Here is a 20311-nt window from a genome sequence, read left to right as displayed (position 1 = left end):
CTTCGACAGTATTGAATATACTTATCGAGAAAATTTTGTTCAGGTTCAGACTTATTCGATGATGACTCTATAAAGTGCTGATTTATTCTGTTAGGGTTGTCGAGACATTCTGGTATATATACAGTTGCTTTGCTGCACATATTAAAATTTTGTAATCTTTTTCACAGAATCTTACTACTACCATTTTGGTTTCTTGCACTGAATTCTAAATATAATTTTTTTTTTCGTTACGGAAAGCTATATTTACACAATTTCTGTGTTGTTTGTTATAGTTCCAATAACCTTCGTCCTGCAATTTTTTGTATTTACGGTAAGCTTTTTCCCTTAGTTCAATCATTTTTTGATAACATCTGTAATCCAAGGAGGTTTTTGGTATTGAAGGAAATTAATTTCAAGGGTGACAATATGTCAAATATGTTAAGTAGCAGGTCGTTTACATAACTTACCCTGTGGATGTCGATGCGTATCTCTCGAATACTTTTACCATCAACGCTGGTGTTCCCCAGGGATCCATGTTATCTCCGACCCTCTTTTTATTGTATATCATCGACTTATTGTAAAGAAACGAGAATTCAATATATTGCTTTGCTGACGACAGCACACTTTTCTCGTCACTCCATTTAGATTCCAGGACATTGGCCGTGGATGCACATCGTCACCGGCAGCAGGAGGCTGCATATCTTAATAAGGATCTAGAGGTGATTTTAAATTGGGACGAACTAGGTTCAATTCAATGCCACAAAAACCCAGGCATCGGTTTTCTCTAAAAAGATAATTGTCTCCGGAACAGATATAAGTCAGGACAGATGATTTTGCTATCTGCTTCGATAAGTTTGTTGGAGGTAGAAATGGACACCAATATGTCTTGGCACAATCATGTCGCTGAAATTGCAGAGGCTGATTATCAAAACTCAGCAAATTTTGATGCTTTATTGAGTTAAGATCATATCTGTTTTGTAATATTGTTCACATGTATGGAGCTACCTGAAGCTGCTGGATTCCATCCAGAAAAAAGCCATCCGCTTGACTTGAAGACACGAACATCATTTGCAACCTTGATAGTCTGGAACATCGAAGGCTGACCGGAGATTTGTCTTCCTTTCACGGGGAGTGTTCAAGTGACTTGGTAAATTTGATTCCACCAAGAACGGTACATATTAGAAATATGCAGCGGACTGTGGCTGCTCATCGTTTTCAGCTTCAACTCAGTACACCTCTAACTTGACTGTTTAACATTTCTTTCATTTGGAGAACTGCGTTTATGTGGAATGAACTTTCTGAGAATGTTTTTCCAAATTAATTTAATCTCTAGCGATTCAAACCCAACGTGAATCACCACTTTTGCACAGACACCGCTCTTAAAGCGCTTTAAGGATGCTCCTGTACTGCTCGTGTATTGTCCTTGAAAAATTAGTTATATGTAGTCGATTCAAGTGTGATTCAAAGATTCGCCTATATATTTCTTCCTCCTTCAACTCTTTGTCACCATATTATTCCAAATATTCAGGAATTGAGGAAATAACGAATCATGAGTCATATCCTCAGATCTTTCTATTTGTACAACACAATCGTTTCTCGAATTCTGAACTGTATTTGCTGTACAGAAGAGAAGCTTAAAATTTAATAATCATTAACAACTTCAACACGAAACTAGCCACTTCACATTCACCCAGAAATAGGAAAATAGCGATATTAATTACTCAACTGTATTTTCGAGCGAATTGTAAACATTTCAATTAAATTTAGAGTTTGAATACGAATACGAAAGTAACAGCTTCAAACAATCAACTCACTCCGAGAACAGTCGAATTGCCTCAATAATTATTCCTAATATCTATTAATGTATATTTCCAACGGAATCTCCCCTTTGTCTAATTCCAGAGATCAACGGATCAGTTCATTCCAATTATGAACTCTGAATTCAATTTAATGGCTGGTGTTTGCATTTCTATAGATGTGGACAATTCACCATGTTTATACAATAAAGTTTTGCAGATTCCGTTGTGTCAGTTGATGTTTATATAAGAAGGTTCGATGATATCTACAACAATTCATTTCAGAAAATCATTCCTGAAGTGTTCATGTAGAAGTAGTTGTTTGGGAAGAGGCTCTTTTCCGGTTTGTATCTAGAAGAAATTTCTGTGTATTCATAACATATCTTTATGAAGAGTTCCTCATTGCACTTACTTTCCTTCTTACTTTTTTGTAAGTATCCCAAATTTTTTGTTCAATGATTGAGGAGGAGCCAAAAAGTTTTTTCTAAAGAATCAATTACCGATTTTCATTACCTGCGAATCATATTCTGATAATATCAATAGTCGATAATATCGCTGACCACAACTTGGCGAAGTTTGGGTCGTTACTTGGGCCTGCATCCGAACAAAATTCAACTGCTCTTCAGTTTGATCTGCATCACCAATCGTGTCTTCGAGATGATGATTTCACTAACAATAGTCAAAAAATTGAATCTGGAACCTCTGGCTCATAATGAACCCTGAACAAATACCAAATCTGCAACACTCTTTCCGAAATGTGTTTCATCAATGAAGATGGTGATTGTGAAAGGTGTCTCTTTTGGAAGTTTCTATGAGCAAGTCGTAATAGAGGAAAGAAAATTCGTGCTAACAGATGTTGAGAAGAAGAAAATTTAAAATACATGAACTGAATTCAAAACAATCTCTGGTACGATTATTTCAACCGAAAATTCAAACCACTACGGCTGCTTTCAATCTGCTGTCGACGAAGCGATGGAATCAATGATTTGCATCCGGAATGAAGGGGATTTCAACGTATAGAACTATGTTTGAACCGATCCCTCCTCCACAATCCATTAATTTCCATTTTGAAACAGATCCTGTGTTTTTCTCATAATCTTTGTGGAGCCGGATACATTCATATCAACCAGTTATTTGTGTATAAATTAAGGATATTTGTCATACTAAATGGCAGAAAACTCATTAAATGACGTTCAATACATTTCGCCTGATGAGAAATTACTCTGGAATGGATTTGAAGTAATTCATTGAAAAAAGTGATCTCATTGTGGATGTTGCGATTACGTGAATTGGTTTGTTTTAGCATTGCACTGACATTTCGGAGATTAATTAGTAACGAAGAGGTTTGAAATAATCAGAGTGCAATGGAAGATTTTCAGTATATGAATGGATGAAATATTATAACTCAAAAAAAACTTCTGGAAAACTAATTGAAGAGAGGACAGGTACTAGTTTAAAAAATTTCATCGACCAGTAGACCTTTGAAGAAGGTGAAAAAGTGGAAAAGAATTATAGTAGAATGAAAATCATTGAAAATGAAAGGTAATATAACAAAAATGAAAGGAAAAATAAATTACGGTCGATTCGAGGTTGGGAAGTGGGAGAGGGTGATTTTTTGAGGAGAAAAATATGTTTATCTCGATTTCCATCAAAACTACAAGTCTTATTGAACATAATGATTGAAAAAATTTGGATTCGAGATTTTTCGTTTTTTGCATTTTCTGAGAAAATTTACCATAGTAACGAATCAGAAAGTTGGGATTTCAACGAACAAAAAGCCCAACGACTTAAAAAAAAAACACGTGAATTTTCAATTGAAAATTAGGGTGCTGAAAAAATAAATATTTCAAATCCAAAAAATTACAGTGTGTTCGGTACATGAAAAAACAAGAGTCCACTGAATTTCATGAGATTTTTTTTGTAAAAGATATTACCAACATATTACCAACAACTTTGCTATTTAACTTTTTTCCATAAGACTCACCGCCTCCCACTTCTCAACCTCAATTCGACCGTGATTCATTTTGCCTTTCTTTTTGTTATATTTCCTTCGTTTTCAATTGGTTTCATCCTACTATTACTTTTTTTGGTTAAAAAAATTGTCGATCCTGCTCTACAGATATATGATTCATATAAACAGTAAGATAAGCACAAATCGATACATTCTATTTTAGAATGTCTGAAATAATTAAGTTATCCAAATATGATAGAATTGAAAATGAAACATTAATGTCGTATATTTGTCGTATATTTATGTCATATGTTACTTTATTTCAACTCCAGTGTGAATATTAGACAGATATACGCTCACAAAACTTAATGTTTGACAGATCAACAATTGACCCAAACAGTTCTTTTTTGGCAAACATGATCTCTTGTTTACTGAAATATGAAATACATTTGAATTGAAGGGGTTATATTTTTAGGAGTGATTAATTTTTGGGAAAGAAAGTTTTTGGCTTTCTGCTACTCCATCTTGATACAAAAAACAAGGATGAGGGAATCTTCCAAGGAAAGGAAGGAAGTAATCAATTTTAAAATAAGTAACTCTATACATGGATGTATAGATCATTCAAAGAAGTAACTTTCAGAGAAAAGTATCTTCTGTATAATTCAGTGTTTATATAGAAGTATTTGTTTCGAAATAATTTTTTCTTTCGTGTAATTCAATGTTTGTATGAAAGTAGCTGTTTCAGGAGGATTTTCTTTCAGTTTGTGTCTGAAAGTTACTTCTTTGCATGATCTACACATCCATGTATAGAGTTACTTATTTTAAAATTGATTACTTCCTTCCTTTCCTTGGAAGATTCCCTTATCCTTGTTTTTTGTATCAAGATGGAGTAGTAGAAAGCCAAAAACTGTCTTTCCCATGAAATACATCATAAGGCATATTTCTAGTGTAATCATCACGTTAGAACTTTCTAACACCATAACCATAGAATTTTCTTTTGGAGATAAATCACTTAACAAAATAAGTCCACTGAAAGGCATTATCTAATAGTGCACCAATATCAGCCAACTGTTGAGAAACAGACATAACTTGAGTGACTTGAGCTTCCGAATGAAAGCATCGATTCCTTGAAGTCCCCCCAACGTCTTCATATGCTTTTTTAGAATTTTTCCAAGATTCGTTAGCTGTTTTGGTGATTCAGACATGTTTTATTGACAATTTGATCGAAAAATTAATTGGGATCTGATCCGACGTTGAAATACGTTTTTTGTAAAATTCCTGACTAACAGGTCGCTCAGTAGTAATTGAGGATCAATGAGCCAATGACCTGGAAAACTTTTAGTGGCAATAACTTATATGCTTTATCGAAAATTTTGTTTTTGATTGTTTTACAAACATCATTTGATAACCATAACCCACACAACAATGTAATCTCAAATTTTCCTTCTTTTGTAAGCATCTTGATATTATTTGATAGTACTTATTTTCAAACGTTAACAAAATGAGCAATAACAATAACTATGTAATGAATATTTAGCAAATATGTCACTTAATGTCAAACATACGTTTGGTTCCAACGCCAACTTAAAACACTTACTTTGGACAAGAAAATCTCCAGAAAATCAATGAGTTTGTTCCGAAATACCTATATTATCTTGATATTTTTTGAATTTATATTATTGAATATTAAGTCATTGTTACAATACTGTATAATTTTCAGTAATTTTCAGTGTTAACAAAAAATAAAAATAACTTTGCACAAGAAACTTTAAAAATTATTTCACTCTTAAAAAAGATTGACCGTGGTAAATACCATATTTGTAATATTACAGGCTTTTAAATAAACCGTCGTATACAGAATGCTGTTTATTTATCGTTCTAGCAATTTTTTTTTCGTAGTCCCCATTTAAAAAAATGAGTAAGAAAAATAAAACTCCACATGGATGGCCACGACTTCTAATCTAGATGAATTTTTTGATGCTGATACTGGATAACATTTCCCGAAATTTTTCAAAATAAGAGTTTTTTACTCTTGTCTCAAAATCAAATATTTGAAAGCTCCTCGTATATTACGTGTGTTTTAATGTATTGTGTTGGTGCATGTTCAGTTTTAGGGCATACACAAGTTTTTATCAGGAATAACTTTCTGTATAGTGCATATTCAGGGGATGACTCTGTATAAAAACTACTCATATATAGAGATGACAGTACAAGATTATCATTTTCAATAGTTGTTTCAGTAAAAACAAGTGTCTAATAACTAATTTCCCGGCTACTGTTCCCCTCGATGAAGTCTTGACACTTATTTTGATTTCAACTCATTACATAACTACTTCACTAGTTCAATTGTGAACTCCATAAAAGTTCACTAGTTCATTATTGTATAGCTCTGAGGCATAGAGGATAAATCCTTCGATATTTCCCCAATGTGATGAATATTCACTAGGATCCTCGGAAAGAAAGTTATAACCGGGTTGAATACAACTGTAGCTATTTGAAAAATCAATACAACTCATCAACAAAACCAAACAAAATTCACCAAGGGTAGATGAATAAATGAACAATAGTTACATAGTTACATCAGATATTATGAATCAGATTAATCTATCACGAACAGTGATTGAATATTATTTCACATCTATGAATGCTCATATAACAGAACATCATAACATGATAAAATTGAGCGATACAACTATAATACATATCGGATGAAATTTGAAATGAGATTTCGATTGTATTTCTCAGTAGAGTCGAGCAATTTCGACGGGAAAAATTATTTCCACGTGAGTAACTAGGGTTTCTCTCAGATTAGATTTTATATTTTGTCGTTTCTAGAATCATGAGGGATGACGAATAAGTTGAATTCGAATGGAATCGTTGATAGTAGGTTAGGAAATTGAATATAGTCGTTAGTGACGCATAATAAATAAAGGTCAGTGTGTCATCTTGAGATACTCGAATTTGAAAGACATTCTCAGAAATGTTGTGGGTATGCCTAGAGATATTTAGAAAATTTGAAACGTGATATATGCCGGAAGTATGTTCTATTCATCCACTTCCAATACTGAAATTTCAATATCCTCATGTTATCGGGGCCACAAAAATGATATATTGTATATTCTCATTATGTAATGCGAATCAGCTCGAATGTGTGAAGAACATGAATGTATACTATAGAAAACTTTTCACCAATATCACTTTGAGAGCACAATGAATAAATTTTGAAAAAAAACGTTAATAGCGATGTCTCATTAATTTTTTTCAGAAGAGAAAAAACAAGTACTACAGCAAAGTCTTCAAGGCGCTCTGAAAATGATGCCTGTGCGAAAGTAGCGATTTAGGTTGGATTTGAATTGCCAGGGATTGAATCCATTCGGAAAAACATGAACGCCGTTTTCCCAATAAAAGAGTTCTTGAACTGTGAAGATCGAAGTGTACTGAATTGAACTTCAAGACGATGATCAGCCACAGTCCGTCGCGAATTTCTGATATGTACCGCTCTTGGCGGAATGAAATGTCCAAGTCACTTGGAAACCTTCCGTGAAAGAACCTATAAAAAACATTCAGCTGGAAAGCAATCTTTGTACTGATAGTAGGTTGTTCTTCAATCAAATTGAGTACTGCTTCCTCAAGCTGTGGTGTTCGTACTTCTCGATGGCGACCACAATCCTGCCTTCTTTTGTCGAATGAATCATATTCTCGTAATCGTTGATAAAGTCAAGCAAATATTCTATTTGAAGGATGTATGCCATGTATGGCATTTGTGTATGCCATTTTAATAACAACTGAATGAATAAAGTAACAAATTAAGAACAGAACACACAATTAGTATCAATTCAATTCCGAAAATTCACAAATTGACAACGTCATACCAATTCAATTGTCACTATCGCTAATAGCGACCTACTAGATAGATTAGTTTCGTATTTTCGCATTTATCACGATGTATCTCTGTAGTTGTTTCTAAAATAATTTTTTGCTGCGAACTGGTTTATTTTGGGCAAAAAACCCAGGAGGCATTTTTTTTTCGAAATGAAATAGATTATCGGAAATGAATTTTTAAATGGTAAACAAATAATAAGACAAAAAGTAACATTGGAAATAAATTTTAGGGGTTGCGTTTTCCACCCCTTACACCCAACCAAATAAATTTCTGGCTAAGTGTTTTTTGGTAGTACAAAACGTCAGGTTAATTTCAATATTGTAACTTTTTTAGTGCTTGTGAGAAAAAAATTGTTATACAAATTTTATTAAGGGGCTGTATCTTAACAATGGATGCTCCAATGACATTTCTTTGTATGATATCCTATCTTTTTTTCGATGAGGAATCACCTCCTTAAATGTTTTACACTTATTTAGTTACACCCTAAAGCACCAACAGTTACTGAGGTGTGTACAGCTTTCTGGTTCGGAACAGTGTACCAAGCTAATGAGGAGCAGCCTTTGCAATTTCAGCGACAAGATTGTGCTGCCAAGACATATTGGTGTTCATTTACACCCTCACGTTATTATATCCGGTTCGGAAGCATTTATCTTTTTGGAGAAAACCGAGGCATTGAAGTGAAGCTGATTAGTTTCACCCCAATTCGAAATCACTTCTAGATCCTCATTAGGATATGCAACCTCCTGCTGCATCCGCAGCCGATGTCCTGGAATCGAAATGAATTGACGAGACAAGTGTGCTGTCATCAGCAAATCAATATATTGGATTCTTCGTTTTTCCAATGAGTCGTTGATATACAATAAAAATAGAGTTGAAGCCATAGCATCAAAATTTTGCCAACAAACCCTCATGCCACACACGGTCAAATGCTATAGAAATATCAAGCGCAACAGCTCATGACTTTCCAAGTTTCTCGATTGCTTATTTCAAATTTGGGTGACATACGATAGAAGATCGCCTGTTGAACTTTGTCATATTGATGATAGCTCAAGATTTGAAGTCTTTTTATATTCAAGGCTATGGTGGTGATCTAGGGCTTTCTGAATTATTTTTGATATCACTGATAGTGAAGTGACTGGTTTATAGTTATTTGAAAGATTTTTCTTGCCCTGTGCGTTTGCCATCTAGCCTCAAGTGAGAAAACTGAGCATTGTGAAAATCATTTAATGCTTCAAGTGAATAACTGTCCAAAATACATTTCAGGAGTTTTTATCTTCACAAGTGAGTCTGGGAATTTCAAATTACTTCATCTCTGAAAGCACATTCATTTCGAAATCACTTGGCAAAAATACGTGAATCAAAATACACAAAACAAAGTAAAAATACTTCACGTGCGAATCACAAAAAGTCTCAGTTGTTGTTATTCGACGATCGTTCATCCCTTTTCATTTGATACTTTCTAGGGATTCTCTGTCTTAGGCTTACCATTTGTTTCCCTATTCACGATTTTTTGTTGTTGATGAAAAGAATATGAATATGATAAAAGTTGATGTTTTCAACGAAATTCCATGAGACTTTCATAAACTGCCCCAAGGTACGAATGGAATGAATTATTCAAATGTTTACATTATAGTGTTGAAAACAAAATTGAATAATTTTTAAAGCTTCAAATGATTAACTAAAATTCGCGTTCAAAAACATTTTGATTAGTAACGGAACTTACAGGAGCATAACAACATTTCTTGAGTTCAGAAGTAAATAACAATTCAGAAAACCAGTTCTACGAACACGACTGTTTGCTTTGTCGTCATATTCCTGCTTCAATATCGAATACGACACACATAACTATACGTCAGACAACCCGTTTTCATAAACATTTAGCGTTGTTATTCAGCCTCCGTCATATGGATATATGCATGTTTTTATAGTGAAACATTTTCTATTAAACGAAATTTATGCGACTTTATCCACACTCACCCTTTTCCTGGTCTCGTAATCCAGCGCTCCTGCTACATAAATAGCTCCCGTCATATTTTTAACTGCGAATGCGCCTCCTATGTTACCGCTTGTGATCTCATATCGAATACGGGAGGCTGAAATGGAAGAAAAATGTCAGTAAGAATATACATTGTATGTAGCGGTGTTCGTCTGAACTAACTACTGGGATTCAACTGTTTGTGGACCTGAATATTCTCAAATCGGAGTTGGAGAACTTTCACAATAATGTTTTTCTTCCGAAAAAGTATTCGAATATGTAACGAATATGTACTTAGTTTCATAGACTCATATCTGAAAAATATATCCTTTCCAATTCAAATATTTGTGAAGAGTTCAGTTTTTCATTAACTGAGTTACCAGCACAATCAGTTTCTGGATGAGAGAAGTGAATATCTATATCAGGGGTCGGCAAATAGTTTTAGGTGGCATCCGGATACTGTGGGAAAATTTTAACGGAGTACAAAAAAAATATTATTTATAAAGTGGTACATATTATTTTGGTTTTAAATCACATTCTGAATTTTAAAAGAAATACAAGACCTCTTATCAATGTGAGAAACTACACCAACGGTATTGAGCTACTTTTTTATAGTTTGGTTCTCGAGAGGAACAGCAAATTCGAAGTGTGTCTTTTAGGTAGGCGTCCGTTAATCTCCAACGATATTTGTTTTTCGAAAAATTATTCTTCAAGAAAGATGTTTCTCATACATATGTCGAGACGAACATAGTGGCCAAATTTATAGCTAGTTTCTTGCAATTTTCATATTTTTCTGGAATATGTTTGGTCCAAAATCCTTCAGTGGATACTGTTTTATATATTTGCAAAGACACATCTCCTTGCAAATCAATTATCTATATTTGAAGTGATGCCCTTGGCAGCCACATCCGTCCATTCTGCTGGAACTTCAACTCCAAATGACGATTTAAGAAACGGAGATAGCTTGCCTATCTCTACAAAGTCTTGGAATCTTGTAGCAAATTCGTTCCTAAGATCGGCCAGAAATTTCACAAACACGGCAATGTCTTCTTCAGAGGTCTTTTTATATTAAAGAATTGTCGGAATATGAATGAATTCGTGTCTTGCAATATCTTTTTCAAAGATATCCAGCTTGCGACGAAAAGCAGATACGTTTTTTATCAGATCACATATTAATTTTCCATTTCCTTGTGATTCTCTGTTGAGCACATTCGAATATTTCAAAATATCTTTCAAAAAAGCCACGACCAGCATAGTATGCTTATTTGTGCTTTCTGGCTCCATCCGTACATAAGTTTTGCAAGAAGGATGTTACTTCTTCTTTCATCAGCCAGAAACTTTCAATAACTTGACTTTTACTTAACCAACGAACATTTTGTCGTGAGATTGAAGTTTTTCTTTACGAACCTCACTGCCAAGAGGAAAGTTTTTATGAAATTGCTGATAAGTTGTTTCGAAGTCTCGCTTCACATTACCACTCTTTACAATAGCGACAGTTTTATTGCATATAAGGCACACTGGAACCGCTTGAGACCTATTAGGCAGAGTAAAACTATATTGTTCAGTCCATTCTGCCAGAAACCTCGTATTTTCACTATCTACTTCACGCTTTCTAGACGCTATTCGACTTTTCGCGGTCCGCAAACGGACCGCGGTCCGCCTGTTGGGGACCGTTGTTATATCATCTGTTCACTGTTGAAGACTTGTGATGTGGTTTGACATAAAATACAGCGAACAATTGATGGTTTGAAAATTGATTATTCAATAGTAGACAGTTTATTTTCATAAATTGATAATTTTCAATCAACTTCACAGCGTCAAAATAGCTCAGAATGAGCAATAATAAAGAATGGTTGAAAGTAACTTATACGATTATTCTTCGGCAATTTATGTTTCATCGCTTGATCGAATATTCCAAATGAATTGGGTAGGATGCTAATCCTACAAAAATGTTTGAATTTCACTGGATTTAACTTCTGCAGCAGTATTTTTACTGCGCTCGTCCCTCGAAAATATGAAATATATTTTATTATATGTTTATTATATGTGAACAATAAACATGTATCGCTTAAACTCAAGATAGTTTAAGCGATACATGAATTATCCATCTCCTCGGAATGAAATTCTGAGCAATCATCTTTATTTTCATTGAAATTCAGTAGTGTTTTTAGTGTCTCTGAGTATAGTATTGCATTCCATTTGAAACTTCTTGGATGTGATTAGGACCTTATAGTGTCTACGAGTCCTGCGAATTCTATTTGAATCACTGTTGTTGGATTTGAAATTGAAGTTTTTTATAAACCTGAAGAATAAAGGTAATGGACATTCTGAAATGAAACATACGTTGACGTTTACATATCATCAATAACATGCAAAGAAAGAGAGCTTCAGTGTGGTAATAAATAATAATCCAATTAATCCAAGATGTTAATACATCTGAAATCCTAAAAGAAAGTTTTGAACTCTACCAATCCCAGCTATGATTTGAAAAATGAATAATTAATTATCTAGAACTTTTACATTGTTATAAAAGAATAAGTATACCTGTTCTGTTTATTCAACAGCTCGTATAATAAATATATCGTGTAAGAATTTCAGGATAGTTTGCAGTCACTAAATAATTTGGTGAACACGCCGATAATAACATTTTAAAAATATGGCGAGAGATCTTGAATTAAATAATAAAATGACAATCCCAGTTCCGAATAAAAAAATTAATAATCAATTATCTAAAACTTTGACATTGTCATTATTGAATGAGTATACCCTGTTCTGTTTATTCAACAGCTCGTATAGTGAATATATCGCGAAAACATTTTAGATTATTTTGCAGTCACTGAATAATTTGGTGAACACGCCGAGAATAATCTTTTCCAGCTTTGGCGAAAGATCTCGAATTAAATAATAAAATGGTAATACCAGTTTCGATTTAAAAAATGAATAAATGTTTATCAAGCACTTTGACATTGTTATTGATGGATAAATAAACTAGTTCTGTTCATTCAACAACTCGTACAATGAATATATCGTGGGAAAATTTTAGATTATTTTGCAGTCACTGAATAATTTGGTGAACACGCCGAGAACAATCTTTTCAAGTTATGGCGAAAGGTCTCGAATAAAAAAATAAAATGGTTATCCAAGTTCCGATTTAAAAAAATGAATAAATAATTATCTAGCACTTTGACATTGTTATTAATGGATAAGTGAACCAGTTCTGTTTATTCAACAGCTCGTACAGTGAATATATCATGGAAAAATTTTAGATTATTTTGCAGTCAATGAATAACTTGCGGAATAATCGCTGCGGAATAATCTTTTCAAGTTTCATTTTTCAGTAGTTCAAAGTTACGGACAGTGAACCGTAACCACACAATCCATCCTCATAAACTCGGTTAACGATTATTCCGGAGAATAGGTAATATGCCAAGACTGAAGTAACTACCTCCTTATTCAAGTTATCAATTTGTTTTCGCGGAAAGTTTTGAACCCAGAATTTGATATATCTTTGAACTTATCATGCTCACGTAAACATATCTAAGATATGTTAAATTCTCGGCGGAAGTCTCCCACAATGAACTTCTCAGATTTTGTTCGAAATATCGGTGAAGTATATCAGCACATCGAATATGAGAATGAAATTTATGTTCTTCGTGAAAATTGTTGTTCGGATGCACTTAACTTTCTGAAGGACTCGCTATTTGAAAGTATTTCACAAAGTGAAAAGTTCAGTGATGATGCTTGAACAAAAAAAAAAAAGGAAAGAATGTGATGAAGTGCTCGAAGAAGAGATTTCGTTCGACTTTTCGAGTCTCTGGCAAACAAAAAGCCGCTTCTTGAAAACACCATTAATCAATAATGGACAACAGAGTTACTCGCCACTTCTCAGAATCCGCAGGTATAAAAGACTTGCTTTACACTACTTCAACTCTTGAGAAAAAAGAAAATATTACGTATAGGATGAGCCAGTATGAATCCTGATTAAGAAACAGGGCATTAGTGGGTCATCACCCCGACATATGCGGTCGAAGTTCTCATAGAAAGTCGGGGAGGTCGCTTTTAATACAAACCTTAGAATGTTGAATCCAACATCCCAGAAACTTTTTAATTATGCAAGATAAATTCGAACTTCAAGTAAATGGAGCGTAGCTTGTGCAAGTAGAAACTTAACAGAAGTGTGTTTCATTTATATCCGAGTTTAAATCACAATGAATACAATTCGCCTGGACGATCATAAATAACTTCCTTTTAGAGAACGAACTTTTATGCTTTCTATTCGCAGTTATCAGAATAATAGTTGAGTAATGGTAGAGCGGAAGTTTGTGAACGACAGAAGAAAAACTGGGATTCAATTCGTTGACGAAAAGGAAAGGATATCGCCGGCAAGGCAGGATAGCTGGCTTTCAATTTTGAGGAGGAAATGAAATGAACGTTCTTGATGGATGGAAGTGATTGTTCCAGAAAAACTGTTTCCGTGTGATCCCGAGTTATCCACGAATAGTGAAAAGTATTCTGGAATAATATAAAACATCAGGACCCAAATCGTCGGAAAGAAATTTTCATGAATACACTGAAAGAAAGTGATCAAATATATTCCTTTGAATAAATTGATGGATGTAGCCGTAACTACGTGGTAGGAAATCACAAAGAAGGAAAGAGAGTTGAAACTTTCTATGTTTTTTACCACTTTTATCTGTAACTAACTTTACTGCAGTTTCGTCCTATAAGGACATTTTCAAACTTATATATTAAGTTTACTATAGTAACGTTAGTAATAAATAAAAAACATAGAAAGTTTGAATTCTTTTTTCTTCATTACATTCCTTTGCTAAGAGCCGTTTGAAGTTTTTCAATAGAAAATCTGAAATATTGAATCTGTTCCACGTCAAAAAAGAACTGTATTTTATGAAATCTTTTCTGAAAGTAGATACGTTCTTTCAGATTTGCCAAGGGAGGAAAAAAGATTCAATTTCCATCACCATTCAGTCGGTTGTGTTATAGTACACGTTACATTTTTCAAAAACTTTTTTTTTGAAGGACAAAACACAAGCACTATAGAAATTTTTACGAAGTACTCTGAGAGCGGTGCCTGTGCGAAAGTGGCGATTCACATTGGATTTTAATCGCTGAAAATTAAACTCATTTGGAAAATTATTTTTTGGATACGATTCAGCAGCTTCAGGGTACGGTTAGGAGCTGATCAGAAAAGTTGCTGAAGTGTGTACAGTTTTTTGATTCGGACCAGTGTTTCGAGCTTTCAAGAAGCAGCCTTTGCAATTCCAGCGACATGATGGTGCCAAGACATATTGGTGTCTATTTTGAACCTCAACAAACCTATCGAAGTAGACAGCGGAATTGTCTGTCCTGAAATTATTATATCCAGTTCGGAGACATTTATATTTTGGAGAAAGCCGACGCCTGGGTTTTCATGGCATTGAATTTAACCAGGTTAGTTTCACCCCAATTCGAAATCCCCTCTAGATTTATTTATTTATCAATATAGGGGTTACAAACAGATTAACAAATCCAATAGAGAACCCACTTTATAATTTTAGTTCAAGTGGGCTTTGAGAAAAAAGAATGAATATTTTAATTTTTTTGTAAATTACATTGGACAATCGAAAAATAACATAATCCTTATAAAAGTGACAGAGACTACAAAAATGATCACAACTTATCAATGAACATTTTTTTCATCCTGCGTTTGAAACAATCTATAGAGATTTCAAAATATTGAATATCATTGCAAATTTCGTTAAAGGTTTTGAGCATTTTATGAAGTGGTGAATTTTGAGCAGCATTTGTCCTTGTGCAAGTTAACTTAAAGAATTCCGTACGCTTCAACGTTCTACTCTGAACATTGAACTCGATTTTGGAATAAAGCTCTGGCAGTGGACTAATTCTTTCATCAACTTGAAAATCATGATAAGATCCGTAACAGTTATTCTATCATTCATAGACATAATATTGTATTGGCGCATAATGGGACTGTAATCGCTATTCGTAATTGGAAAATTTAATTTGTGACTAATGTAGCGAAGAAATTTGTTTTGGACTCTCTCCTCATTAAGATATGCAACTTCCTGCTGCCAGCGAAGATGTGCCTCCGCAGCCGATGTCCTGGAATCCAAATTGAAAGATGAGATAAGTTTGCTAACGTTAGTAGAGCAATATATCGGATTCTTGGTTTTTTCCAATAAATCGTTGATATACAATAAAAAGAGGTTCGGAGACAATATGGATCCCTGGGGAACACCAGCGTAAAAAGTATTCGAGAGATATCCATCGATGGTCACTTGTAGGACGTGCTCATTCAAGAAGAGTCATACATAAAAATTATCTGACAAGCTATAGCATCGAAGTTTGGCCAGTAAACCCTCATGCAACACTCGGTCAAAGGCCTCAGGAATATCAAGCGCGACAGCTCTCTATGTTTCTCGATTGCGTTATTCCAAATATAGGTGACATACAATAGGAGGTCGTCCGTCAGCGGCGGCTTGTCAGAGGAGGCAAGGGAGGCTTAGCCTACCCATAAAATTTGAGGCTATTCATCGCAATAAATTAAAAGATATTGACAAATGATTATGATTATTTTTTTCTAAAAATGCTTGGGTATCATTACTTTACCATTAATTTTTGATGTAAATACATGATATGACCGAAAAAACACTATTACTCACTATGTAGTACGTATCACACTGCATCCCTCATCAACAAAACTCAAACGCACCGCTCATGAACGAATAACGAACAAACCATCAATCCGAAATAATAAATGCCATACGTTGCAAGGGAGCCAAGCCTCCGACCGCTTTAAAAAATACAGGCTCCACGAGACCGATCCAACCAGCGACATACGTCCCAATTTTTTACTTTTAGTTGCAGAAATTATAGCGTTAGAGGAGGCTAGCCTCCAGTTGGTATCCGTTAGTATACGACTGCCTTTGTTTTTTATTTAATTATTCGGACGAGATGCCGTGACGGACCGAGACTGAAAAATATTTCGGAAAATCGTTTTAGTGTTTCTTGATAATATTTGTTATTTGTGTATAAAACAGGCAGTATTGTATTATAGCAGTGCTTTTTGGTAATATTTTTGATGTGTTTTTGAAGTGTTTTCTTTCAATTTCAAGGTGTTTTCGGGTTTTCACTTTTTGGTGAGTTTTTTTTTCATTTATTATGGATAAAGTGGACGAAATTAAAAAATCTGACGATATAGACGATTGGTTGCTGACAAATAATTTCAAGTCTTTATCTTATGATAATAAATTTTACATTATCAAAACTCTGGGAAGGCCTCAACCAAATTTGATTTCAATTAAAGCGTCAGATAATCGACAAAATCGAGGATTTAATATCAGTTGGTACGATAAATGTGATTGGTTAACCGGCTCCATTAAACGAGAAAAACTTTTTTGTTGGCCATGTGTTTTATTTTTCGTACAAACCGAAAACCAAACGTGGTCTAAAATAGGATACTCCGATTTAAAAAATTCACCTCATTCTACAGAAAGATATTTTGAATCTAAGGAGCATATATTTACGTCTTGTGAATTAAAATTGTTTAGCCAACAAAATATAGCAACAGCTTTAGATACAACTCAAAGAGAAGCCATAATTTCTTTTAATAATCAGGTTAGGGAAAATCGGTTGAGTTTAAAAAGACTTATCGATATTACGATTCATTTGGGTTCCCAAGAATTAGCTTTTCACGGACACGATGAAACAGAAGATTCGATTAATCGCCGCAATTAAAAGGAACTTTTAATGTTATAGGGCAAATATGATTCACAATTCGCCATTTTGTTTTATTTATTACAGTTTGTAACTCAAGCAAATAATTTTATTTTTATGTTTTTGTTTTTAATTTGTAATTTATTTTTTTGAGGTTTTGTTCGTCTTGGTTGAGAACGAATGTTATGTTTACCTTTAGTTTATTTTTTTATTTTTTTCCTTCCTATCCAAAACTACAAAATACAACATCCAATTCACCTTTCATAATGCGGGACCCTCGCAGACTATATTAAACTTGAATGACCGCCGATCAAAAGTAGTTTGCGGGTGCCTTGTGAATTCACTTAAACAAACCAGATTCAACCTTCCTTCCTACCCCATTCTTTCTTTCCTTTCCTGGCAAAACACGACTCTCACCTCCCTGTTGGTTCTTGCTGGACAATAAAATTCACTTTAAGACCTGTTTTTATAAGCATAATTGAGTACACTGATAGCAAAGCTACTAGTCTATAGTTATTTGGAAGATTTTTCTTGCCCCTTTTGAGAATAGGCTGAACGCGAACAATCTTCCAACAAGAAGGAAAAACCCCTTCCTTGTAAAACAGGTGGAAAAGTCTGCAAAATACTGGCGCAAGTTCATTTAGGCATTTTTCAAGTACGATGACGGGTACTTATTCAGGACCAGACGTCTTGTTGATATTGAGCTGTTTCAAAATTTGACTGACTAGACGTTGTCGAAAAAAAGTTTTCAGCATTGCAGATTCACTCCTTCATCACAAACTTTTGAAAGAAGGAAAAGTCAAGTCGAAACAAGTACATTCACTACAGAAAGTTTGGAATCTCCAGGTGGACTCTAGGTGAAAACACTACTATAAAGTACTTCTCATTACATATTATTCGATAGGAATTCATAAAAGACATTTTCTGTCGATTCAGGAATATTTTCAATCTGCGAATCGATCGGAGAGGAACTCTATCAATTAGAGACGCGAGTAAACCATGATAAAAAACCATTCATTAAGCTGATTCTCCGGGGAATACTGAAAATGAATGTATTTGATCCAATCCAGTTGGAGTAGCGTATGGAGAAAATCCAATAAACTGATTCACCGTAATCACAAATTCATGCTTGACAAATTCCCAAATGCATTGAAGCCGACTGATCGGTATGGATGTTTTCCTCATAACGGAATTGATGTACTTGCCGAATGATCCAGAACGAACTTTGATTGGTTTTTGAGTAACAAATCAGGAGGAAATTAAAGGGGTGAGAGATTAGTTCCATCTTCACACAAAAACTGTGCAGAACATGCACATTAATTACTTTCAGATACAAACTGGAGAAAAAGCCCCCCCAAAACAACTACTTTCACACAAATAGTGAATTACACAAAGTACTTTCGAAACAATTATTTTCATAACGAAATTGAATTACGCAGAAATAACTTTTTCCTATGCAGTACCTACTCCAAATATTCGTTATGGATTATTATTACACTAAATGGTAACTTGATGATCCAAATGATGATGAGGAATTCCACTTCATTCAATTTTCATTTCAGATTATCAGTTACAGAATGTTTAGAAATACTAAAAGCATTTGACTGTGTGTGACATGACGGTTTGCTGGCCAAACTTCGATGCTAGGGCTTGTTGGATTATTTTTAGGCATGGCTCTTTAACTTCGTGAAAGAACGTTACCTGCAAGTCCCCAGCGATCAATATTTTTTCCAACCCTCTTTTTATGTATATCAACGCCTTATTGGAAAAAACCAAGAATCCAATATACCGGGTGTCCCACATTTTATGTGACAGGCAATATCTGGTTTGTTGAAGGAGATACACAAAAATGTTTCATACAAAAGTTTCAGGAGTTCATGAGAGCTATATTTTGATATCATTTTTAAATATACAGGGTGTTTGGTGTAGGTGCTACAGACCAAAATTCCATTTTTTGAAATAGAACGCCCTGTATATCATTACATATCCAGATGCTACGTTAAATTCTGATATCATTTCATGTTTGGTTTTTGAAATAATTCGGTTACGACGTTGTTGAGTTATTGCCTAAAATGTAAAGTCTTGAGAACGACTATTATTTTTAAAAATATCTCATACAATTATTCTCTCTGCATCAGATCACATGAAAATTAGTCAAAATTTTGGGTGTTCGAAGTAATGGTTTCAATTTTGAGTTGTGGAATTCAGTCAGGAATCATTTTGAATATGAAACAATTGCGAAATTGAAAGAGGTGTATTCGAAAACAAATCTTTAATTAATAACAATGTAAATAATATAACTTGATAAATCATTTCATAAGAATGGTAGGTACCTAAAAATAAGTCATAAAAATTGTTCGAAGTGATGCCCATTAGATATTATACAGGCTTCGAAACGTCGAATCACTTCTCTCGTACAAGTCGCTCTTATAATATCAGGCGTAATATCACTGCACGTTAGTCGAATTTTCATTTTCAGATCATCCACATTCAAAGGGGGAGTAGTGAAAACAATATCTTTTAAATAACCACATAGGAAAAAATCAAGCGGTGATAAATCTGGGGAACGAGCCGGCCACCGAATTGGACCCTTATTACCAATCCATCTATTTGGGTACGTTCTATCCAGATATTCAGTAACAACCTGTGAATTGTGAGGAGGAGCACCATCTTGTTGCCACCAAATTCCTTGTCGTTCTGCTATGGGAATATCTTCCATCAACTGGATCAAATCATTTTCTAAAAAATGTAAATATCACAATCCATTGAGATTTTAATTGAAAAAGTAAGGTCCTATGATGCGGCCATTGAACAATCCACACCATACATTAATACCTCAAGTAATTTGAAAATTACTTTCGCGGACCCAGTGGGGATTTTCTTGAGACCAATAGTGACTGTTATGTCGATTCACAACTCCATTATTGTGGAATCGCGATTCATCGCTCCACAAAATTTGACTGAATATGTTAGGACTTTCATGTAATATTACC

At 34.2% G+C, this 20311-nt stretch overlaps 1 protein-coding gene across 1 annotated transcript in view; it reads right to left on the bottom strand.

Moving 5' to 3' along the window:
* Positions 1–20311, bottom strand: part of CadN (neural cadherin) — a 796050-nt gene that overhangs the window by 59202 nt on the left and 716537 nt on the right. The window contains 1 exon segment of the mRNA XM_074174961.1: positions 9587–9702. Within this exon segment, the coding sequence (XP_074031062.1) occupies positions 9587–9702 (116 nt within the window).

This window comes from Leptinotarsa decemlineata, unplaced genomic scaffold (genome assembly GCF_025532065.1).
Source record: "Leptinotarsa decemlineata unplaced genomic scaffold, Ldec_3_MD MMD2_tig00000882_RagTag_RagTag, whole genome shotgun sequence".
NCBI classification, from domain to species: domain Eukaryota; kingdom Metazoa; phylum Arthropoda; class Insecta; order Coleoptera; family Chrysomelidae; genus Leptinotarsa; species Leptinotarsa decemlineata.
Note: the sequence above shows the minus strand (reverse complement) of the source record. Positions and strands in the feature narration are given on the sequence as shown.